Below are 25,717 nucleotides of genomic sequence, written 5' to 3'. Positions count from 1 at the left end.
CCTCAGCAACTATTTTCATGACCTTACTCCATCTTACAGGTCCATGAATAGGACCTGTAAGATGGAAGTACTGATCCCACGATTCACTCTTAATTGCGTTGTCATTACCTCCATGTCTTTTGTCATGGAGGTAATCCAAGTTAACCGAATTAAATATTACCCATACAATGATGTCTTATATTTTTCTGTTGACCCCTAACAATGTCATATCGACCCCAGGGGGGTCGATATCAACCCCTTTGGTGACCACTGGTATACAGCATGACAGAATTTTGTGCTGGCAAAGGGGTTAAACTGGGTCACCAATGTTTTCATCAGAGAACCAGGGTGAAGAGTGAAAGGTTAACTGCTGCAACAAATCACAATTCATGAGCACAGTTGAAGATTGGCACCATCAACATATTGTTATTTTATGGCATCTCCATGGAGTCTGGAACCTCATGGGAGACCCTAATTAACCATTATACTCACAAATCCTGTCATACCTTTCCTTGAATCCATTCAACTCGCACACCTGTAATAACCACACTCTTACACAACTTCCATGGATTGAAAATTTTCACTTGCATCAATTTTATAAAACCTCTTTAATATCTGGAAAGTTTCTATCATGTCCTCTCTTTTCCACCTATCAACTAAAGTATGTAACCCACAAACCTTCAACCTATCCTTGTAAGGAGTGTTCCACAGACCTGTCACCATCTTGGTCTCTTATCTCTGAATCTTCTCTACCACCTCCTGGTTCCCAAGAAACCCAGGTGACTAAATCTGTGTGCAGTAGTCAAGATATGGCCAAATCATAACCTTTATAAAGAAGGATAATAACTTCCTTATCTTTATTTGTTAGATTTTTTTTTTCAACATTCAAGTAATCCTTTGAGCTATTTTACCAACTTTTGCAATATACCCTCTGAACATGAACTCTGTCCACTATTATCCCCAAGTCCCTAGCCTCATCAATTTCCTGCTATCCAGTACCATCAATATGATACACCATATGCAACCTTTACAACCCAGAGTGCATAACCTTACATTTTGCAACATTAAATTGACTATCATTATCCTTTTCCCACAATGCCAATTTATTTAATTCATTCTGCAGGATATCTATATTACCTTTATCAACTCTCTCCAGCTTTACATCATCAGCAAACAACTGAATATCCCCTCTTAAATCTTTCCGTATGTCATTGATATACAAATTAAAGAATAGTGGCCCTAGTACCGAACCCCGAGGTACTCCACTGGTCACCATCATTCTCCTAGATTCCACTCCCCCACATACTACTCTGTGTCTGTCTGTCAGCTACCCCTTCATTCCTCATCCATCATTCATACTACTAGCCTCATATCCATTCCCATTATTTACTCTAGGTTTTTAATGGTTTTCCATGTGGTATCCTGTCAAATGCCACTAGCAAAAAAATTGGATAAGTACCAGAGAAAACAAAAAAGGTGATGTTTTTCTGATTAGCAAATACACAGTTATATTCAGGTAATAACAATGATAAGGGAAAAGGAGTAGCTATAGCATTCAACACTAAATACTATGGTAATCTTCTTGAATGCCAGGCAGTATCAAGTAGAGTGATGTGTACATATATCAGAATGAGAAATGGACAGTGACACTTATTCATGCCTATGGTCCCACAGAAGGTTCCACTAAGGAAGAAGTTGATGTATTTTTCTGTGCATTAGAGAAGGCAGCTGACACAATAAAAAAGGAAAAGTTGGTCCATGTTGGAAATATGAACGGAAGAATAGGAAATGATTACAAAATATATAGAAATATTTTGGGAAAATTTGGAGAAAAGAGTGATATTAATAATAATGGTAAGTGCCTGCTAAATTTCTGTTCAGGTCATGAGTTAGTTATCACTGACACCATGTGTTTCAACATAAAGATATGCAAAAATTCACATAGAAGATGCAAGAAATGAGTTTCATTGACTGTGCTTATGTTGATAACAATGTTTTCCCATTGGTTCAGAACACGAGTATAAGTGTACAGAGGATTTGAATTTGGAAGTGATCTCCATTTAGTTTTGAGTAGGATAGAATTGAATATCATATTGAAAAGAAAAGTTTGTAAAAATGTTTTTAAATGAATCAAAGTTGAGCAGCTTTCAGAGGAACTGTAGACTCAAATACAAAACATTATTCAGAAAAAAATTAGAGTTTTAAAACAAGAAAGCAGTGGAGATTCAGTAGCAAACACCCTGAAGAAAACATTGATTGATTCACCGAGAGAGGCACACGGTGATGATGATGATGATGTCTGTAAGGATAGAAAAATCAGGACTCTGTGGTGGACTCAGGAAGTTAAAGAGATAGTCAAGGCAAAGAAGAAAGTATATTGAAAGTTCATGGCATATGCTCTGAGAGAATATAGAGAAAAATGTAAAAAAGCCAAACACTAGATAAACAGATGTAATGGGAAGATTTGGTGATAACACAGAAAATAAATATCAGGAAGATAATAAAATATTCTGGAGGCTATTGAAGAAAAAGCTTAGAAATGGAACAAAGAGTACATTGTTCCATTTCTTTACTGTATGAGTATAAGAAAGCACGTGAAAGATAATGGTGACATGAAAACTTGAAGATAAAGATGTTCTAAATGAAACAAGCAGTGAAACTATAGTTTTAGAAAAGACTTAACAATGCAATTAGGAATACTTCAAGTAGAAAAACTAATCAGAGAAGAGAATATTTGACCAGAAATGATCAAGGTATAAAAGTTTTACAATGGCTTCACAGCCTAATTCAGAAGGCCTGGTCAGATAGTCGAATTCCAGGCAACTGGAGTAGAGCTCTCATAGTTGTTATGTGCCATCCTGTAGTTTTTGACTCTTGGTGATATTGTGAACAAAGGCTCTCCATTCCACTTGGCCTGTTGTCTTTTCTTTCAGCAACTGTAAGTTCAAGTTGGAAAGTTGCTTTATGTTGTCCAGAGGATAACATAAAGCAACTATGGAATGGGGAATGAGTTTAAGAAGCGGTATGATAGGATTTGTGTTAATGTATAATTGTTAGTTTTAGTCTCCCAGAATGGAGATACTGTATAATAATGATGATGATGATGAAAGGTTGTAAACCTATAGTACATAGATGGGCTAAGGAGGAATTTTTTATATTTTTTTAGATAATCCAGAAACCCTGCTCTAGTTACCATGTGTGGGTCATTTACAAACCACCTCAAGTCTCCAATAAGTGAAATTGTAGTCTCTCACCAGGGAATGAAATTTATCTTCCCAAGAAAATACATGAAAACCTCGCTTAATGCGAATTCAATATGCGCGATAATCAGTTAGTGCAATTGAGTGAAATGGTACTATTTCCCACTTTTCATCATTAAAAGAGACTAAATTTCAAGAGGGATGTGAAAGCTTTACCTGCGAGTTTAGGATGGTTTGTCTGTTTTAAAAATCAAGCTGGACTGCATAACGTAAGAATAACTGGGGAATCTGCTAGTGCTGATAAAGATTCTGTGGCCAAGTTTCCTGAAGAATTGCAAAAGATAATTCAAGGTGGTGATTATGACAATCGGCAAATATTCAATGTCAACGAAACTGGTCTCTTTTGGAAGTGTATGCTAACAAAAACTTTCCTAGCTAAAACCGAAGCATCTCAACCAGGATAAAAAGGTATCTCAAGATCATCTTTTATTTTTATGCTTTTATTAGGAGGCAATGCATAGACTTTAAACTCAAGCCTATGTTTACCGTGTGCAAAATCCAAAATCTAACATTATTGAAGAAATCAGCACAATTAGAAAAGAACTTGGATTTAATGATCTTGATAGTGAAAATGCGAGAAACTTGCTTGATTTCCATTCAGAACAGTCAAGCGAAAATGATCTTTCAACTAGAAGAACAGCATGCATATGAAGAAGAAGATAAGAAGTACGAACAAGAAGAGAATGCTACGACTAAGAAGCTAACTGCAAAAGAACTTGAGCTAGTTTTCAATCACATTGAGTATGCTAAGGAAATTTTGTTTGATGCTGATCCTGATATGGAATGAAGCTTTGAAGTCTGCCAAAATCTTGATAAAGTGATTGTCAGCTATCGCAAATTGACAAGATGAAAAAGTCGAGCATGATTCAAACATCTTTACTTAATTTTTTTGCAAAAAAGTGAAAAATGACAAGATGAAAAAGTCGAGCATGATTCAAACATCTTTACTTACTTTTTTTGCAAAAAAGTAGCACATTCAAATGCTTAGACATTAAATAAAATTTTAAGCAATTGATAAATTAACTTTGATTTTGTCCTCTAATATAGCTTATATTGTAATTTGTTTTTCCAAATTTACGCTAACTGATGGGTGAATTATAATTATTCCTATTGTTTGTTGTATTCACTTAACACGATTTTGCTTAGCACGCACTAATTGATGGATTAATTAATCACGTTAAGCGAGGTTTTCCTGTAGCAAGCATCCATACCCACAACAGTATTCAAACCTATACTTTTGTAGGTTGGAGAGTAGATGTACTATTCACTTGATCAACTAGGCTAGAAATTTCTCTATTTCTTATAAAATTGACTCCCTATCATACCAACTTTTCTTATTTTATTGTCTCTTTCCTTATGTAATGTGCCATCTTTATTAAAATTTGTGCTAAATAACTGAAATGTTTCTTGTGCTGTAGGTTTTTCATCGGGAATGTGGTTGATGTTTTTTATATTCTTGCTCCCCCCCATCCATAAATTTTATGAAGTCACTTTAACTAAATTAAAGAATGACTTGCACTGGATTTTTTTAGGAGTATCTCATCATCTGCTTCAAGGGCTGCATCAAATATCTCCAGTTTTGATATCAGGGTTTTAATGCCACTTTCCTTTATATTGTAATCCATATAAATGAATAAAAATGAAAATAGTATATAATAACCTTGATTTTATATCAAGCCAGCTTGTTCCTCCACAGTTTTTCTTAGTCTCACACATGCTTGTGTAATTTGTACCCAGAAATGAATGAAAATTCCTCTATAATTTTCAAATTCAGGTTTATTTCTCTTTTTATAGAAGGATACTATGCTCTAGTCATCAGGAAATCAACCTTCTGACTAGACCATCTGAATTTTGCATTGTAGAACTATGCCTTGTTATTTTACCATTTCTGGTTGAATATCATGTTTGCCATCTGCCTTTAAACATTTCAGGTTTCCTACCTCAAATATCAATATATTCTCCTGATTGCATTCTTTTTTGAATATTTTTGCACTGTTGTTCTCTTAGTGTTTGTTTCCTTTAACAATCTGTAGTAATTAAATTAAACATTTTAATTACTGCAGGCATTCAAAATATCTTTGTTTATTTTTTTTATAGGATGACAGGCACAAAGAAGTCTCAATGTCTAATTACACAGTTTTTTAATTACGAAGTTTCCCACATTACTTCACTTGAAATTGCTGCCATTATTTTAATATTTAGTGTTTGTACTGTAGCCACTCCTTTCTTATCCTGATTACTGTTTCCCAAATATGACATCTTATAGTTTATTATTATCATCATTATTACCTGATACCTCCAAGGTGTCAAAGGACTCATTGCGAGAGAGCACTCTGCTAGACACATCTAACATCTGCCCTTCTACTTAATTCTCCTGCTACACACAACTTCCACCATCTACTGCTGATCATCATCACCACCACCACCAATGGTATTTTTTGTATTCTGTAAATTGCATGTGTTCTTATTTAGAAGTATCTCACCTGTTTTAGTTTTTGTCTTGGTAACACCCATTATGTCAACAGCATTTCTGTGGTTCCTTTAACTTATGATGCTACTGATGTTTAGTTCTCTCAAGTTTAAAGTTGTTCCGGTCGTTAATTTTTTCATGGCTCGCTATCATTCCCTGAGGAAAGTGTCCAGTGTTATTTAACAGAGTGACATCCAGCAGCCATGATTCATATTGTACTATCATGTTTATTTGTGCTTTAAGCCAATAAATTGGACATAAGTCAGAAATCCTGGTTGGTTCTTCACATTCCTTTTAAGCTAGATGGAGGTCTCCTTCCAAGAGTTTTTCTGACTTAGAGTCCAAATCCAGAAATGTAAATCTAAAATTGAGTCAAATTTGCAAAAAACTCCAAATACCAGAAACTGCACATAAGGCACTAACATACATACTGTATATAATATACGACCATATGGGGGGGGGGGGGTTAGAAAGTTCTGATGAACACCTAGAACAAAAATGATATTAAAGCAACTGATATAACCACAAGAAAGAACATACTAGTAGCAGAGTTATGAAGGTAACTTATATCCTATGTTCTTTCTTGTGGTTATATCAGATGCTTTAATATCATTTGTTCTAGGTGTTTATCAGAACTTTCCAGCCTCCCTTGTATATAAGTCACCATATATGGACTTTAATTAGCTACAAACATTTTTTGTTAATTTAGTGAATTGGCAATAATTAAAAAACAAAAATAAGTCGATCTAAAATGAGCAGGAAAAAGAGAAAAAAAACTTTCTCTTAAGAATAGCACAACATGCAAAAACTGATATGTGACATTAGAAGGTCATTTGACACTACAGAGAACAAGAATGTTGCTAAATAAGGTTATGTTAACTTAAGTGGGGGGGGGGGGGAGATTGCTCTGTCATTAGTAAATATATATAACTAAATTAATTATTTATTGATCCTTATTAATTCAATCATGTAGTATTACTGAAAATATTTTATTAGAAATATGTCAAAAAATACTTTAAAAATTAACCTATAAGATAATTATTAAAATTAGTGCAATTTTTGATAGCACATGACTGGTAAAGAAAATCAGGATGCCATGATGGAACAGGTTATCCTTGCTCATCGTAGCTTACAAGGTCTTTCTCAATCTCTAGCAGAAATATATTATATAATGGAAGTTCAACAGCTTGAGGGTTATGGCCAAGAGTGCTTTTCAGCAAAGGTATCACGTATTCTGTTGTATTTTCTCCTTTTATTTAATATATATATATACAAATGAATTGGGGGGGGGGTATTTGGAAAGTTGAATTGGATTGGATGAGGCAAGAAATGAAATGAATGCGGAATGAAATTAAGAAAATTCTGGTTAAAAACTATTAAAATAAATAATGATGGCATGAAAGAGTTAACGAAAGATGAGTGAGTGGCGTTGTATGGCGACTCCATTATTAAAGGTGTGCTGGAGAATAGAATGCACACGGTATGTTTTCCAGGCACTAAAATGAGTAGAGTGATTGAGGCATTGGATATGAGCCAGGAGTGAGCAAAAGAGTTAATAGTATTAATAGGTACGAATGATTTGAGACAGGACAAAGAGTGTATCAGAATAGATACCAGGAGGCTGCTTAGAAGGATAAAAGAGAATAGTGTGACAGGAAGGGTAGTTAGCGTGTTGCCTAGGTATGACTTTGGTGAAATGAGGTGGAGAGCAAGGATTATGAATGATATGCTGGCTGAAATGTGTGAGGAGATGGGAGTACAGTTTGTTAACGTGTGGAATGAGTTTGAGGGACGAGGTGAGCTGTATGGGAGCAATGGACTGCATTTGAGTGGTTATGGTGCAAGCCGCTTGGAGAGACTGCTGCTGGAAGGTAGAGAAGTGAATCAGATAGAGTGGGAAGTGATGTGGAAGAGCGGGAGAGTAAGACAGGAGAGATTGAAGAGGTGGTTATGAATGGGGAAGTGAGTGGTATGAGTATAGAAAATGAGAGAATGGGTGTCCAAGAGCAGCAGAGAAATGGGGAAGCTCAGGGTGGACAGGGGTACACAGCATGAGAAAGGTGGATGCTTCAAGAGGAAGTGAGTATGTGTTGGCAGGAAAGGAATGGGATGACCAGGGATCAAGAGGAAACAGTTGGAATTGAAAAGGGTTTTAAAATGAAGAAGCAGAAGGGGAAATAGCCCCAGTTGAGCATGGAGAGAGATCACATCGAGTGAGTGGTATCAGTGGAACTAGCTGTAGATCCAGAAATGAGCCATTGTGTTTGTATACAAATGCTAGAAGTATAAGAAACGAGGCAGATGAAATGGATGCACTAATTGCGTCTGTTCACCCAAGATTGTCGGAATAAGTGAGACATGGTTGGAAGAGGATGACATTCTGACAGGAATAGAGATCGAAGGGTATGATATGTTTCGTGAGGACAGAAGGAGTAAAAAGGGAAGGGGAATGCTATTGATGATAGAGAAAGAGTTATGTCCATATAAAGTAGAGATGCAAGATAGTGCCAGTGGTTTTGAGGCAGTGTGGTGTGAAATTGAGGTGAATGGAATCAAATACTTGGTGGGATGCTGTTATAGACCAAGTAATGTGGATGGTGGTGATAATGAAATGTACAGTCAAATTAGCCAAGTAAATAAGAAAAGGGTGATCATTATAGGGGATTTTAATTATGGCAATATAGACTGGAATGATGAGATAGCAATTGGAAGTAAAGAAAATGAGTTTCCTGAATTTTTGAGGGATAACTACCTCAGACAGTATGTAACAGAGGGCACAAGAGGATTGAAGGTCTTGGATTTGGTCATCTCATCAGAGGATGTAATTATAAATGAGGTGTCAAATCATCTACCAATTGGTGAGAGTGACCATGAGGTGATTACCTGGGTGGTTGCCAGCAGTGTGAGGACCTCTGTGAGAAAAGGGTATATGTGGAACTACAGGGGGGGGCAGGAGACAGCTTGCGGGTGTAGCGTGGAATGAGGAGTTAGCTGGAAAAGAGATCAATGCAGCTTGGGGGATTTTCAAAAACTGTTTAGTAGATGCAATGTCTAAATGTATTCCAAGGGTGAGAAGGTTAAATAAGGTGGGTGTGAGATGGATGAATAAAGAGATTAAGCATGTGATACAGAGAAAAAGGGCATTGTGGAGGCAGCATAAGAGAAGTGGAAACAACCAATTCCATGAGGTCTACAAAGACCAAGCAAGGAGGGTGACTTGGTTAGTGAGGGTAGCTAAAGAGAGGTATGAACAGCAGTTGGCCAATGAAGCCAAAAAGAATCCTAAGGAGTTCTTTCGATATGTAGCCAGCAAAAGAAAGAATAATTATGGAAGGATGACATTAATTGGAGAAAATGGTATAAAGACAGCTGATGCAGAATGTGTGGTGGAGATACTTAATGAGCAGTTCATTAAGATTTTTCATTCTTGTGAATGTGACTTCATGGAGGGATTGAGAGCAGTTGATGATGGGGAGGAGAGAACCTCCCCATACACCTCTTGCTCACCTACAGTCAGCAAGAGGTGTATGGGGGAGTTGAGTAAACTAGATGTTAATAAGGCTGTGGGACTTGATAATATATCACCATGTATTCTGAAAGAATGTTCCAGGGAGTTGACACCTGCCTTGACATATTTTTTTAATATGAGTCTTGCACTCATCAAGTTCCTAAGGAGTGGAAGGAGGGCAAGATTGTGTCATTTCATAAATGAGGTGATCGAACTCAAGCATCAAACTATAGGCCTATCTGTGTGTCAGGTGTTGTGGTTATGTTGTTGGAGAAGCTTGTGAGAACTAGGATCCAGAGTTGGGTTGATAACAATGTTATTATCTTTGATGGACAGCATGGATTTGCTAAAGGGAGGGTCATGTTTTAGTAATCTACTTACTTATTACAATAAAGTGACTGCTTCCTTGGACAGAGGAAAAGGATACACAGTAATATACTTGGATTTTGCAAAGGCTTTTAATAAAGTACCTCATGATAGGTATCAACAAGTTGTGTATGAGGGAGCATTATCCAGTAAAAGGAAAGTCACTAGTGGAGTGTCTCAGGGGGCTGTTTTAGGCCCATTATTGTTTAACTTGTATATTAATGGTATAGGTGAAGATTTGGATGGAGATATTCAGTTGTTTGCAGATGATGCAAAGTTGGGACGAACCATGAAGTGTAGTGAAGATGTTGTGGCCTTACAGGAAGACTTGAATAGATTGAGTGATTGGGCACGGAAATGGGGATGTGAGTTCAATGTTGCAAAATGTAAGGTTTTAAAATTTGGAAAACAAAGATGGGATGCAGAATTTATGCTTGGTGAGAATATATTGTTGGAGGTAGAGGAAATAGATCTTGGGGGTGATAGTGGATAAGGATCTAAAATTTAGGGGACACATCACCAAAATTGTGAAGACAACACAAAGGCTTCTGGGAATGATGCGAAGGACACTGGCGTGTAGAAGTAGGGAGATTCTTGTTCCGTTGTATAATGCTTTAATTAGGCACAATAATGGTATAATGTATGATGCTTTGATTAGACATACAAATCTGGGCACAATAGTCCTACATGGACTATTGTGCCCAGATTTGGTCACCGGGTTTTCGGAAGGATGAAGAGATGTTGGAAAGGGTCCAAAGGAGACTGACTAAGGTAGTTTCTGACCTCTGGAATGTTGAGTATGAGGAAAGATTGAGAAGATGTAATTTGCAGAGTCTGGTGGACAGGAGGAAGAGGGGAGATATGATAGAAACCTACAAGTTGGTAAAGGGTTGTTATAGGATCAATGCTGGAGAAGGTTTACAGAGAATAGTGGGAGATCAGGGGACAACCAGAGGTCATTCCTGGAAACTGTATAAAGAGGGTGTGAGTAGGGGAGTGAGAGGCAGGTTTTTTTTCGTGCAGAGTTGTGAATGATTGGAATGCCTTGCCTGAGAATGTGGCATCTGCGAAGAGTTTGAATGTATTTAAAACACGGTATGATGAGCTGTGTGTGTGATAAAAGGACCTCCCAGATGAGTCTTTGACTCCATGAGGTCTTGGGGTGGTAATAATAAGTTACTAACCAAACTCTTGAACAGTTTTTTTATTTTTTAATGTTAATCTCACCCATGAAGGGTTAGGTAATCTGGAAACCTACTTTAGAAACTAAATATGGCTTGTGTCAAATCACTATAGGTATCCAATAAGCAGGATGACGATCTGTGAGTTTGCCTGTTATCCTAGTGTTATATTTGAAGCTTCATTGTTCCAATTATGTTATTCCCCACCTATATCCAACCTGTATATTTATAGTTACTGCTGTGGAGTGGGATAACAATATTATAATTTTATTTTAATTGGTTAGAATGTTTCAGATTCATATCCATGATGATGCATTGACTTCAAAGATCAACCTGTTGTGCATATTCAAATAATGCAGCTGTAGTATATAAAAAATTTAAATATTTACTGTGAACATAAATATACAATAGATATAATGTCTTAATACATACAAAGAATAATTAAATGGTCATTCTAAGAATTACTCAGTGTGAGCTCATTAAAATATCTTTCGCTTTCTGATTCTCACAGTTAAATTCAATTCTAAGAAAATAACATTAAATACCATACTACAAAACAAACTGAACATAGCATTGATAAAAGTTCTGTAGTTTGATTTGGCCATATGAGAACTTCCTTTGGGGCACTTATTTTATTATTTTTGTTTATTCATTCATTCCATCTTATTTCAAATTTCTTAGCATACTACAAAGTTAAAAGGCTTCACTAATTATTTTACTTGCATATGTCTTCTTTCAGTAAGCAAGTTTCCTTGAACACTTCTTTCATTTTTCTGAAGTAGGCACAAAGAATAATCACTCAAACAATAAGAAGACATTAATTGGATTGTTCTAAATGCATTTCTAATAAAAGGAACTTTCCTGCAGATTCCTTATTTCTCCTTGGAACATATATCACTTGCTTCTTATATGCAAAGGCTAGATACATTATACTGTCCTTCAGTTATTAACTTCACAGTTCTTCCTTGGAGAGTAGTTAAAATTGCATATAAAAACTTTTCCAAGATTACAGAAATTAACTCAGTAGTTTATTGGACCTTTCTGGTTCTCCTTCCCTATCTGCCTACTCTTTGTTTACTAGTGTTCTTGTTCCTCAGCAATGAACATATTTAGTTCATTATAAGGATTTCAATTGACATTAATTTAAGCTAATGTAACATTTCAAAATTTAAACATTAATTCTGCATTTCCATTTTTTAATAATTTTATACTCTTAGTTCTTTCTTATATATTATCCATTATTGTTTGCATTTATACTTTTCCATGTTGCTGTTTTTTTGTTCCTGCCATTCCTTTGTATTAGCTGGCCTGGTTGGCCGAGTGGTTAGTGCATCCACTCTCCAGCCAAGAGGCTGTGGGTTGAAATCCTGCCAAGGTCATGGATGTTTGTGATTGTCCTATTAACCAATTACCATATACTGCTGTGACCTATGTCCTGGCACAGTATGACCTTTGATGTCTTTGCATCATAAAAAATCAGTCAGAAATCCTTTGCATTCTATTGTCGATGTACAGTTTCTCCTCATTTCCTTTGTCTGTTGAATATGATATCATTTTCTAAAAAAAATTCATTTTGCTGTGGTGAAGGTTCAAGCATTTACTGTTTGTAATTTCTAACTTGAGTTAGAAATGTGAGTTTCAAATCTAACAACAAGAACAGAAACAAGCAGATCCAATAATGAAACTTGTGAACTGCACATTCATGATGTAGAGTGTCATGGTCTAAATACATTAAGGTTTTAGTAAAAAAATAACTTTAATAAGAGATTTTTAAAAAATTAATTCATTAAAAATAAAATAAAACAAATAATTAAATTAATTCTGGAACCTGTGAAGAATTATTATTATTATTTATTATTATTATTACGGGGCGACTCCAGGGAGTCCTTAGACTCATCGAGGGAGGCCTTAAACATCATGTCCACACAACTATACGACATTCTTACAGTATCTATCATACCTTGCCTTGAACTCACTCACAGTCATAGTACCCACAACAGACTCTGGCAGTTTATTCCACTCTTTTACCACTCTTAAAAGTAAAGAACCCAGCTCTAACACCCCTGCTAACCACACTCTTGCCCAACTTCCATAGGTGTCCCCTAGTTTTCCCACCACCTGTCCTGATCTCAAAAATATCCTCTGAATTTATCCTATAGAAATCCTTTAGCAATTTGAATGTCTCAATCATATCTCCCCTTTACTGCCTATCAACTAATTTCTGCAACCCACAATCTTCAACCTGTTCTCATATGGTTCATTCCATAGACCCGCTATCATCTTAGTCACTCGCCTCTGGATCCTCTCTACCTCCTCCCCATCAAGAAGGAACCTAAGTGACCAAATCTGGGCACAGCAGTCGAGGTGAGGTTTTATCAAGGTTGGTACAGAGGTACAATAACTTGCTTGTCTCTGCTCGTCAAGGTATTTTTCAACAACCAAGTGAGTTGATGAGCTGATTTAGCTACTTTTGCAATGTGCCCCCTAAACTTCATCTCCCTATCCACCAACACTCCCAAGTCCCTTGCCTCATCAATCTCCTGGAGTACAGTTCCACCAATGTGGCATACTGCTGCTAATCTTTTCACCCCAAAATGCATAACCTTACATTTTGTCACATTAAATTGACATCCATTCTCCTTGGCCCAGAACTCCAATCTATCCAAGTCATCCTGCAAGATTTTGACATTTTCTGCATTCACTATTGCCCTACCCAACTTGGCATCATCAGCAAACAAATAAACTGTTCCTCTTAGATCCTTCCCTATATTGCTAATGAACAGATTAAACAGCAGTGGTCCAAGAACAGAACCCTGCAGCACACCACTAGTCACAGGCCATCTTTTGGACTCTACTCCTGAATAAACTACTCTTTGATATCTCTCCAACCCTATATCCATTCCCATATGTTGTAGTTTACGGATTAGAATTCCATGTGGTATCCTGTCAAACGCCTTTGCCAGGTCCAGCAGTATCACTGTAAACCCATTACCCTTATCCAGTTCAGCCATCACCTTGTTATAAAACCTGAGCAAGTTACTGAGGCATGATCTACCCTTCACAAAGCCATGCTGTCCCCCTTACAGTATCTCATTTTCATCAATCCATTCCTGTATTTTTCCCTTGACTACTTTCTCCAAGACCTTGACAACGACTCCTGATATGCTGATCGGTTGATAATTTGCAACCGTAGTCTTGGATCCTCCTTTATGCAGTGAAACTATTTTCCCCTCTTTCCCTACCTTCGAGACTAAACCAGACCCGAGACTCAGATTAAACAACATGGTCAAGGGCACTGATAATTCCTTAGCCGCTTCATGCAAGACCCGTGCCAGTATACCATCCAATCCCACAGATGTATTCACATTAAGGTTCTGTAATAGACTATTCACCTCCACTTCATTCATCACAATTCCTGTATAAACTAATGGTTCCTTCATTCTTTCAATGTCACCACCTGGATGATATACTTTTGCAAAGTGATCGCTCAGTAACTCCACTATATCGACTGATTCAGTAACCTCCTTACCATCGTCATTCCTTAAAATCATTTTGCCATGTACAGTTTTTTCTTGCTTGCAGCATATTGAAAGAACTGTTTGGGATTCTCTTTAGCTTGCATTGCTAGTTTCCTTTCATAATCCGCTTTTGCTTTTTTTACCACACTCGTTACTCTTCTGGCCTGCACTTTATACCGTTCGTGTGCCTGCAGGTTACCCCTTTCTTTAAATTCCCTCTACAGTTGTTTCTTTTTTTGCAGCACAAGCTTAATGGTGTTATTCATCCATTTAACCCCTACTTGTTTTACTATTCGGGCCCTAGGTATACAATCAGTCATAACCTCCTGTAAATGCTCCTTGACCACTTCCCATGCTCTATCGACATCCAGCCCTTGCAGTTGTACATGCCATGGCACTGATCCAAGCAATCTCCTAAGCTTGTCATACTTGCCAGCACGGTAATTCCACATATACCCTGTCTTAACTGAAAATTCCACACCTTTAGCCACCTTATGATCACTCTCACCAATAGGCGGCAACATGGTCATATTCATTACAGTCAAATCCTGAGATGCTATTACCAGGTCAAGCACTCCCACACCCCCTAGTATTTTCAATTACATGCTGTCTCAGATAGTTATCCCTTAATAATAATTGAATAAAACCCATTTCCTTCCTCACATGTGTCTCTCCTCCTTCCAATTAATGTTAGTTGAAATCCCCCATAATAATTACTCTCCTTCCACTCATTTCATCAATTTGTTTATGCATACTATCTCCACCATCTATTCCATCACCTGTTCTGTAGCAGCACCCAACTGTATATTTTATTCTGCCAGTCTCAATCTCACACACCAAATAGCCTCAAATGAGCTCTTTTCACTATCCTGCGATACAACTTCAATTCTCCTTGGCTGCAGTTCATCAATTATCATCAATAACCTCCCCCCCCCCCCTCCATTTTATTCTCTCTGTCTCTCCTAAACACACTATAACTTACACATTCTATCCCACTAACTATATCATCTTCCGTCAGCCATGTCTCACTAATGCCAACAACCTGTGGCCGGGAAGAGCTAATCAAGGCCAAAAATTCTTCCTTCTTGTTCCTAATACTCCTGGCATTAGTATACATGAAGTGCAGTGATCCCTTTATCCCACCCCTATCTTGATGCGTTATTCTAAATATCCCATTCCCATTTTTTGTCCATAGTACTGGCTCGGGTACATTATATACATTCTTACATTCAACTGTCTCACTGATGTCCGCATATCCACCCCCTCCTTGGTATTTCTAGTTTCCCTGGTTCTGCACATCCATTTTCACTTCATTCAGCAACACTTTTTCCAGTGTCCGCACACCAAATCCATTCAAATGCAGGCCATCTATCTTGTATAAATCCTTTCGCCCATCAAACTCATTCCACACGTTCACGAATTCCACACTACACCATCTGTATAACTTGCGCATAATGTCGTTTGCGATTATGGCCCTCCTTCTAAACTCCTCTCTGTCATACTGCGGCAACAGACTCACGATTCTAACTCTGTCACTCTTTTCTTTCGCTACCTTTAACAATACTTTCAAGTCCTCCCTCATAAAAAATCGGTCTCCTTTCAATTCATTCGTACCTGCACACAACTATCAGTTCTTTCGACCTCTGTTTTTGTGCTCTAATACTCTCACTTACATCCTTAAATTTCGCGCCCGGTAAGTACAATTTAGTTAAACTCCTATTTATCACTCCTCTTAATAACGAGTCACCATACCACACTCTTTCCTTCATTTCAGAAACTCTCCCACTCTTATGCTTATTTATGTTAGCCGAATCACTCTGGAAAGAGTCCTGCAGGTGCTCTAATCACTCCTGCGCATTTTGTATCACTGCATCCAACCTAGCGATCTCACTTCCTACAAATAATTTCTCATTTTTTTTTATCATTTAAACCATTTTCTCTCTCTGTATAGTTGCTTTCACTCTTTCTTTGATCACCGCTCTCATTGCCATCTTGTACATTGCAATTCTCTATCAAGCCACTATTTTCACTCACATTCTGGCTTTCTTCAACCATAACTGTCTCACAATCTGACACATACTTCAACTCCTCACTTTGCTTATACTTTCTGCACATTCTCCCACCACTATCACTTTCAATCCAAACTCCAGCCTCATTCGGGAATGCATACATCCCACACACACATTGGACAAACTCTCTCACATTACAGTTTTTGAACAATGGCGTATTTTTGGACACCATTATTTTACGTTGCATTGGCACCATGTTCAAATCTATGTAACGTATTGTTAAATACTAAATTAAATAACGGAATTCACATCAAAATCACACAGACACAACAAGCTACCAAAATTAGACAATATTACGTTATGATTTAAACCTATATTCTAATTTTCACTCAAAATTATACTTGGCTTTCGGGAGCTCTCTGAAAACACTTCCGACCATGTAGCTCTCTAGCAGGCTATTTTCCATAAGAGAGATAATTTAAATCCATTGTTTCTATTTAGATTCAGTTGATGTAGCAAGGTTGCTCAACTTCCTTTGTATAGATATTCTAAGTTGGCCAAAATATGATATGATAATCCACAATCAAGGAATTTGATATGCTCCAGGGTGGGCCAAAGGCAGAAGCTTATCTTTAGCTGAGCTTAGAAAATAGGTATCCTGTTCTCAGCTGATCCATTTGTGATACATAGGGCAAAGCAGGAGCTCCAGCTCCTGCTTTGCCCTATGTATCACTGTGTAACCAAGCTATCTCACTCATTATAGCCAACTCTTCTTTCTTTATATCAGTCATACTGTTCTTTTGATCGTGTCACATTTAATCTCTCTTTTAGTCTTATCTGCTGTTACATCACATACATTTTCAAGTGTATTCTGAGTTCCATCCACTACCTCAATCTTGCATCCTGAGACACACTTTTGACCATTGCTCTCATAACGTTTTTGGCACACTTTCCTACCACTATCGCTTTCAAATCAAATTCCAATTGTCTTCGGTAATGCATACATTTCGCTGACATTGCACTGCACAAAGTTCCTTTGGTTAAATTCTTGTGGATACCATCATTCTGCTTCGCATTTGAGTTCAGTCTTTTGCACACTGTGCAAAAGACTGAATTAACAATATTTAAAACAAAACTTTTAACTTAAAACAATTTAACTCCACAGTACAGTCTAATTTTAACACAATTATTTAACTAATAATGCTACTTTTAAAAACTCTCCAGACCCAGTCGTATCATCATGCACCACCTGACATTCTTCCCCTAGTGTTATTTGTAATATTAAAATTATTAATCTTCCATAGAGTGAGAGTAAGGCTTTCATTTCTGAGTAACACAAGTTTGGAGGAGGAGGTTTGGACTTGAAAGTATTTGTGCCGTTTGGAGCTGAACAGTTAGCGACATCTGAAGAAATATTATAGTGCTTTGTAAATTGCCAGAAAAAAAATAGTCCATTACTTGATTGATTTTTGGTTCTAATTGTGAAAAGCTGTCCTGAAATATTGAGATAATTGTAATTTGAGGATTTCCATTGGATGACAAAGATAACTGATGATGTCTGATAATTTAATTTTTGTATAAACTTTTTGCCATGTAGTGGCAAATATTTTGTCTGCAGAAACACTAGAAATATGCTGAACTATTTGAAATAAATCTAAGGATAGAGTTGTAATAAGTCCATCGTGAACATATTTAATTTCATTGTTGAACAACACCAATCATTTTTTGGCCTTGGACAGTTGTAGAATAAGTAGCAATCTGCTAGCCTGTACATAAATTTTATTAGCTCTGGTAGACCTAAAGGTTTCTCTTAACCTGCAACAGGCAGGTATTACCTAGGCTACCCTACATCTTTTTAAGAATCTGATCCAGTTCTGTGGGACTTATGACAGAATTTTCCATAGTTTATTGCCACATCATTTATTATAGTAGCGTTCATATACTACACGTATGTTATATCAGAATTAAAGATGTTAATCTCAAGCTCTGTACTTTATGCTATTGATATTAAAGTCTTAAATAATGAAGTACAAATCAGGACTAAATAAAACTGCTGCAACAGAATTGCATGAAATTAGGTATAAAAAGGACATAAATAATGAAAATAGCCAGGACATATAAAACATCCAGTGCATCCTGAATGGAAAGCATATAGAACAAGTAAAATACTTAATACTATTTCATGTATTAAGACAAGTTTTAGTGAAAATGGCAAATTAAATTTGTAAATAGATAATAGAATAAACAAAGATAGTATGGTGGAGAACCAGTTGTATAAAACTTATATGGAATAAAATAGAATTTAGGCAGAAACTCTAAACTAGCAATATCCTAAACAGTGTTCATACCAGTTTTAACCTGTGGATCTGAAAGTTGGCTTCAGGAATAAAACAGTCCATCCAAGAATTAGGAGAGTGAATACATGGCAGAATCATATTAAAAATTAAGATATTAGTTGGTTATTATATTACATTAACATTACTGATCCACACATTACATAAAAATCATTACATTAGCGTTAGTTTTTTGTTCAACCTATAGTACATTTGAAATGTGTATGGGTAATGGGTTGGAAAGGATAAACTTGTTTACATTTGATTTTAAAAGTTATATCGAATTCCTTGGAAACACATCAAGGAAAGACTGTTCCACAATACAGCAATAGCAGGGATGAAGGAGGAGGAAAAGAAACTTCTTCTTTGGGTTTCAAGTTGTATTGTGAAAGGATGTTGGCAACAGCTGCACATGTTCCAACAGACTTAGTACTGAGTGGGGGAATGATTGATGCTATTTCAGATGAACATTTGCCATGGAAATATTTATAGAATACACATATTGCAAAAACCAAACGTCTGCACAATACAGAGGAGTGAGTTGGTAAGAGATGGGTCATCAATCAGTCTAATTGCTCTCCTCTGGGCAATTAGACTGATTGACTGGGTGCATTTGTGATTTGTATAGGGTTAGCAGCTAATCAGAGATGAAGTAATGTCTTGAGCGAAAGGGAAATCCTAGTTTTTTAGAAGCTGAGGATGCAATGGTTGTGATGTGTTTATGTCAGGATAGGCTTGATGTCAGGTGATTTCAAGAAGAGAAATCTCATCTTGTCTGAAATTTTGAGTATTTTCAAAAAAATATTAGGAGAAAATGGTTCTTTTTTTGGTAAGAAATAAGACAGAACTGGGTTTTACTAGCATCGAAATTGACGAGGTTATTTGAACATCAATCGAAAATGGCTTAGAGATCAGAATTGAGATCAGTGGTGGTTGATGTTCTGTAGATTGAGGTGAGTTGCATAGAGTAAGGTTTATCAAAGGAAAGGGAGGCGTGCAATGTGCTGTCATCTGCAAAACTGTGTATTAGGTTGCAGGTCAACCGAAGTAGGCCATTAATATATATAGAAGGAAGAGGGTTGGTGAGAGAACAGAACCTTGTGGAACCCCAGCATTAGTTGAATAGTGAGATGATAAGTAACTGTCTACCATCACAGTGCATCCAGACAGAAAGCTGACAGCCAACTGCAGAAGGCCTAAGACAGACCAAATGATGTGTTTGCTTAGGAAGCCTTTGTGTCAGACCCAGTCAAAAGCTTTTGAGACATCAAGTGCAACCATTTGAGATTTACCAAACTTCTCCAGTCCAAAGATGGGTGATATAGGTGAGTAGATCTCTTGTTGATCAGCAGCAACAGAACCCATACTGGTGGTCATTTATTAGCTGGGTGCCTTCAAGGTAGAGTCAGAGTTTGGAATTGATGGTTCTCTCAGTTACTTTAGATAGGAGTGAGGTGAGTGAGATAGGACAGTAGTTTGATGGCAGTGATTTGTCACCCTTGGGAATGGGTTAAATATAGGCCAATTTCCAGACTGTGGGATAAATACCAGTGGAGTAAGAGAGTATATACAGGCGACATAGGATAGGAGTCAGTTCTGGTGCACAAACCTTCAAGACAATTGGAGAAATGCCATCAGGGCCAAGAGACTTTTTGTGTCTAATTTGGACAATATTTTTCTGATCTCTTTCTGGCAAAAGCATATAGGGGCATTATATATTGGCCATCTGGAATGGTTGGATTCATTTACCATTGTTGGTTATGCATGCATTGGAGGCAAAGTGAAGCCAAGAGATTGGCTTTTTCTGTGAGTGATGATGCAGTAGAACCATCTGGGTATGATAGGGGTGGGAATAGTGTCAGGCAAAAGTTACAACCAACTCTATTTTGGAAGCATTGATAGTTTTCTTTTGGGCTTGAGTATAAACACTAAAGGAGGATGGAGTTCTTGATATGAGCCAGTTGTGGTATGATTAATTTTTATTTGTACAGCACATCTTTTGGAGAACTAGGGTTTAGTTAGGGGATGGCGTTTAGAGTAGTGTGGCTAATGTATGTTTCCATACCAGTAAGGATTACTTTGGTGATATGTTCAGTGCATATGTTTTTTGGTTGGAAACAATAGTCCAACCATGGGAATTAAGCATAGAAGTCACAGAGGCTGGCACTGTTATAATGTCAAACTACTCTTGTATGGGAGTGGCTGTGCAAGCATTATCGCATTGGGGAGGAGATGACCACTAGATTGTGATTGGAATTATGTAGGGCACTCACTACTTCCACTGTGTATTTGGAAGGGTCATTGGTGAGGAAGAGATCTAGGATGTTTGGGAAGTGGTTCGGATTATCTGGTATTCTGGTTGACATGTGAACAATTTATGTAAGGTCGTTGGTGATGGCAAATGATTCAGCATCTCTGACAACTGGAGGAGGAAAGCCAGTTGTGGCTTTCCTCCTCCAGTTGTCAGAGGAGGAAATGTTTTAATGTCCTGTTGTGGACATTAAAATCTCCTAGGAGGGTGATTTCACTGTTAGGAAAGCAGAACTTTTCCTCTCCTTAAAAACAGAGGAAATCTGTTTTTAAGGAGAGGAAATTAAAGAGCTCAGAGTGGTTGGTGGCATTAGGGGAGAGATAGAGACAACAAATGAATTTGACTGAGTGGGAAAGGGAGATTTTTATCAAAAGTCAAAGTTGGGTGATTCTAGGTTGGGTGCTCTCTATCAAGGTATGTCAGAGCGGATATATGCACAGATATCACCTTTGAGTTGAAATGAGTTAAAGAGTGCATAGTTAGGAGGGTTGAGATGAATAGTGCTGGCAGGCAGTGAAATTTGAGTTTCTTCCAAAAGGAGTAGGTGGGGTTTGGTAGACTGGAGATAGTAGTGGACACTATTAAGTTTGGAGTTGAGACCACAGATGTTAGTGATGTGGATATGCAAGAATCTGTGGGACATGTATTTTAGGGTCTTGGATGTTCCATATGCAGTGCCTGCATACTGGTCTAAATGGTGGCTACTAGTAACATTACTTGATTTTTGCACTAATTTAACTTTTTTGTAGTCAATGACTGAAGTGTTGTCTCCATTTTGGCCTTTTTTTTTTTTCAAGTTGTTTTCGAAGTTGACATGCTTATTCTCTCTGGGTGGAAGTTTTTGGTCAGATCCAGCACGTATGCATGATTGGGGGCAAGCATCTTTGAACTTCTTATTAATCACTGTTATCAGTTTAGAGGTGCTTGTCGTTTTGTCATGAGTCACTTTCACGAGGCAAGGAAAGTTCACTTCACCCTTTCTTTTATTTATGGGTCTGAAACATTAACATCTGACAGTGTTTCTAGAATCAATGTTACATTCTCCTGCTAATTTGCTTATGTCATCTTTTAGTGATTCACTACTTTCTGTCAAAAAGTTCACAATAACTGCGTGGAATTTCTCATTTTTTGCCTTGATCGAGTTGTGTACTGTTGATGTGCTTAGGTCGTGAAGTTCATTGGCTGGCAGTGGTGCAATTGTATTGCACTGCTGATTATCAAGTAGTTCAAGTTTAGGTTCCAGCATTCTGATTTTGGAGGAGATAGTTTTGTTCATAGTGTTGTCATAAGTGCCATCATAAGCTGCTGTTCAAGGTTTTCAACTCGGTTACCCAAGTTCAGAAGCCCTTCTACAGAAGGGAGGCACAGCGAACAGAAGCGCTGGTTTAGGTCGATAAAAAGCTTGTGCACCAATTTATCTATTTTTGCACAGGAAACATGTAACCCGTGTTAACAGAAATTGCACTATATACCCTTTTTTTTTTATTGGTAACATCAATTTTACATCTGCAGCACTTTATGTTATCATTGGGTTTGTTGGCGATCAATGGCACTGTGCTAGTGAGATACAAGGTGCTCTTCCATTGTTGGCCTTGTCATCATCTTTTCTTTACACGGTAGGCATAGCAGGTGCTTATACATGGTTGATTTTTAATTGAAAAAAACTGATTTGACACACTATAAGTACTTACAAATTGTGCAGAAGTAAGCAGAGCTAATCTATGATGGTGTAGTCACATAAACAGAATAGGATTAGAAAGGTGGAAAACGTATTTGGTACCAGGATGACAGGAAAAATACCTCAGGACCACCAACATCTCAGTAGATTGCTGGATGACAAATGTTATATGCGACTGTATTGGAGACCTGACAAGTAAGAATAATTTGGTGGAAGGTTGTTAATGAGAAGCTAGTATGTAAACTTGATCATGACTTAATCCTGTAGTACTATCATAGTATTCTGTATACCCCTTTATAGTGCATATGAAGGATTTGATGATGGTAATCAAAATGAATTTTAAACATTATCAGATGGCTAGATCACTTAAAGTTTAAAAAAAAAAAAAAAAAAAAAAATGAATGAATAAAAAGTGGTGCCTTCATTCTCTGTTAATCTTTAGTGATTGGTACCATATCATGATACATTATGTAATGTAATTCTAGTAGCAAGGCTTATACGTTGGTCATACATAACTGGTAATTAGCTTACGGAATTAACAACGCAAGGAAAATTCTACAAACAGATAGATGGGACATCCATGGGTTCACCACTTTCCCCACCCTTGGCCAATTTCTTTATGGAGACCTTTGAAGCCTTAAACTCCACCCCACAAAAACCCACTATTTGGCTTTGATACGTGGATGATGTGTTCGCTATTTGGCCACATGGCTCAGATACACTCCACTCCTTCCTAACACACTTAAACAACCAACACCCCAGAGTCCAGTTCACCTTAGAAAATGAGGAAAACAACACCCTCCCCTTCCTAGACACTTTAATCACTTGCCAGCTTGATGGATCTTTGGTTTTCTCTGTTTACAGAAAACCCATCCATACTGGAAGATACATTCACCAGCAATCCCTCCCCCCCCCTCACAACAATATGGGGTTATAAAAACACTACATAACAGGGCAAAATTAATCTGCTCAGATGACAATTCCCTAACCACTGAACTAAACCACATCCTCAACACTTTCTTAGCCAATGGCTATAACCCCCAAAAAATCCAAAAAATACTAAAACCAGTAAACCACAACCCCTCCCCCCTCCACAATAAAGATTACACCAAATCTATCACCATCCCCTACATCCAGGGCACCTCTGAGAAAATAACCAATATCCTCAAAAAATATGACCTCACTTCTTGTTACAGACCATATAAAAAGTTGACATCCCTTATCTGCTCTATCAAAGACCGACCACTTCCCCTAGACCTACCTGGTGTATACTAGGTCCCTTGCAGCTGCAAATTGTCCTACTTTGGTCAAACAGGCAGGACAACAAATATCAGGATTTCAGAACATAAAGACTACATCTGGTTTCACCAGTACAGCCACTCTGGGCTGGCAGACCATGCCTTAGATACCCACCATAGAATTCGTTGGAAGAAAACTACAATAATACACCGCAGCAAGTTTAAGTATATGAAAGATTATTCAAGGATTCATCAGCAGCTCTAATAAACGTTCAAAACCTCAACAAATTTGGGTGCATGAAACTACCCCAAATTTGGGAGACTTACATTGTGAGAACTTCAGCCCAACGGCCAAGACAACCAAATTAGCCTGCCAGAAGGCACCATTAGGACTTTAGGAACAATATTAGTTTCTTGCCTTCTTCCTCATTTGCTTTTGTTAGTGCCTGCATGCACATACCATATTTTTATGTTCCTGAAGATGGCAACTTGACATTGCCGAAATATAGTTATTCAATAAAGTTGCCTTTAATTAATATACTTTATATGCGTTGTTAATTCCGTAAGCTAATTACCAGTTATTATATAATGTACTTTGAAATTGAAACGTAGATATTAAAAATTAAAGAGATTATTGAATTTCTTTTAATATAATATATTACTCTATTTTAATAATTATACAAGAAAACATATTTGTATAATATTAAAGGATTTAAAATATCAGTAGATTCATATATTGTTATGGTAAATAAATATTTTTATTAAGGAGAGGAGTTTGTTTACATTTCTCTCACTTTCAGAAATCAACTATTTGTTGAGAAATCAAAATTTTACTATTTGTTTGTGTTTGCACTAAACACATAGTAAAATTTGATTGGTCAGCTTCTCAATGTCACACCAGCAATACCTTCATGAAAATTGTGTTATTCCATATCTATGTAAATTAATGGTAATATTTATTTTTTTTTAGTTTGTAAAGTAGTTACTAAAGCAGTTATATATATTACAGATATTTTGTAATGTTGCTTATAAATATAAATCCAAAAAAAATTGTTGAAAATTTTTGCTAAAAGTTATAAAAAAATGTGATCCATGTAAGTGTAACAATTACTTGATTTGGCCTGTGGCAGCATTTAAGTTGTGCATCCCTGACCTAGGCAAATCATACCCATATGGTATAAGATTCACCACTCCTTAACAAAGGTTTTCTTTTATTTATATTCATATTTGGTGTTTCTTCTCCCTCTGCTCACTTTCTCACAGCCATTTTATTTTAATATAACTGTTATTCAAGGTGTTTCAAATTAAAGTATCCTATTCAGAGCAATCTGTAGAGAGAACCAGTAGACAAATACCCTCAAACTTAGTGGGTACTGTAACCTAAATCGTGAGGAAGAGATTTTGACAATAAAAAAAAAATTAGTTCGAAAAGTGACCAGTAGAGAAAATATGGTGTTGTGAGCAGAAGTTACATTAATGTGAACTGGATGGTATGGAATTGTGAAATGATTCAATGATGTTTATTTTGCTTGCTTCATAAAATAATGTAATACAAAAATATATATAGGTGTTTCAAATCACATAGAGCTGTCAAGGAGATTCGGTACTGATACTGTCGTATAGCATTGTCTACAGTGGAACACAACTAATCTGTTGAAAAGTTTTGCATATGATGTATGTGATTTTTGCAATCTGCCATTGGAAGAACTCTGTCCGAATACTCTATGCTTTTGAGGTAACCCCAAAGCCAAAAGTTACAGGAGTTAAAACATCTGGTGAATGCAGTGGTTATTTCTTAGAAAACAAGCAACTGACTACTCTATCCTATGTGAAATATTGATGCAGTAATTGTTGAACTTCACATGC

The 25,717-nt window shown here is 37.0% G+C and overlaps 1 protein-coding gene across 1 annotated transcript in view; it reads left to right on the top strand.

The window, feature by feature from the left end:
* Pez (protein tyrosine phosphatase non-receptor pez) overlaps positions 1 to 25,717 on the top strand; it is a 350,703-nt gene that overhangs the window by 76,145 nt on the left and 248,841 nt on the right. The window contains exon 6 of the mRNA XM_090400358.1: positions 6,776 to 6,931. Within this exon, the coding sequence (XP_090256484.1) occupies positions 6,776 to 6,931 (156 nt within the window). The remainder of the gene's footprint in view (positions 1 to 6,775; positions 6,932 to 25,717) is intronic.

Source organism: Typopeltis vanoorti, chromosome 11, assembly GCF_054136105.1.
Source record: "Typopeltis vanoorti isolate ZY-2024b chromosome 11, IOZ_Tvanoo_1.0, whole genome shotgun sequence".
In the NCBI taxonomy this organism is placed as follows: domain Eukaryota; kingdom Metazoa; phylum Arthropoda; class Arachnida; order Uropygi; family Thelyphonidae; genus Typopeltis; species Typopeltis vanoorti.
This window is presented reverse-complemented; position numbering and strand designations above follow the sequence as displayed.